Here is a 255-nt window from a genome sequence, read left to right on the forward strand (position 1 = left end):
CTTTTAGTAATACGATCTGGTAAACTACCTTCTATGAGTGTAGGAGAATCCATGTTGCACTTTGAATGTTATTTTTTTAAAGATTATATATTGTGTATCATTCAGCTTAAAGCATCTGCAATTTTCAGTTACATAAATTTATCTTTACAAGTAATTCGTTTTAGTTGAATCACGAATTTTATATTTAAAGGTTTTCAAGAAAAAGCTGAAAGGTAAATAAAATATAAATGATTAATTCATATTACATTAATAATA

General features: G+C 24.3%; 1 protein-coding gene across 1 annotated transcript in view; it reads right to left on the bottom strand.

Annotated features, from left to right (window-relative positions):
- LOC108578617 (tubulin-specific chaperone C) overlaps positions 1 to 134 on the bottom strand; it is a 1,155-nt gene extending 1,021 nt beyond the window's left edge. Inside the window, exon 1 of the mRNA XM_017941981.1 lies at positions 1 to 134. Within this exon, the coding sequence (XP_017797470.1) occupies positions 1 to 53 (53 nt within the window). The 5' untranslated portion in view covers positions 54 to 134.
- Between the last annotated feature and the right edge of the window lie 121 nt (positions 135 to 255).

Source organism: Habropoda laboriosa, unplaced genomic scaffold, assembly GCF_001263275.1.
Source record: "Habropoda laboriosa isolate 0110345459 unplaced genomic scaffold, ASM126327v1 scaffold45, whole genome shotgun sequence".
In the NCBI taxonomy this organism is placed as follows: domain Eukaryota; kingdom Metazoa; phylum Arthropoda; class Insecta; order Hymenoptera; family Apidae; genus Habropoda; species Habropoda laboriosa.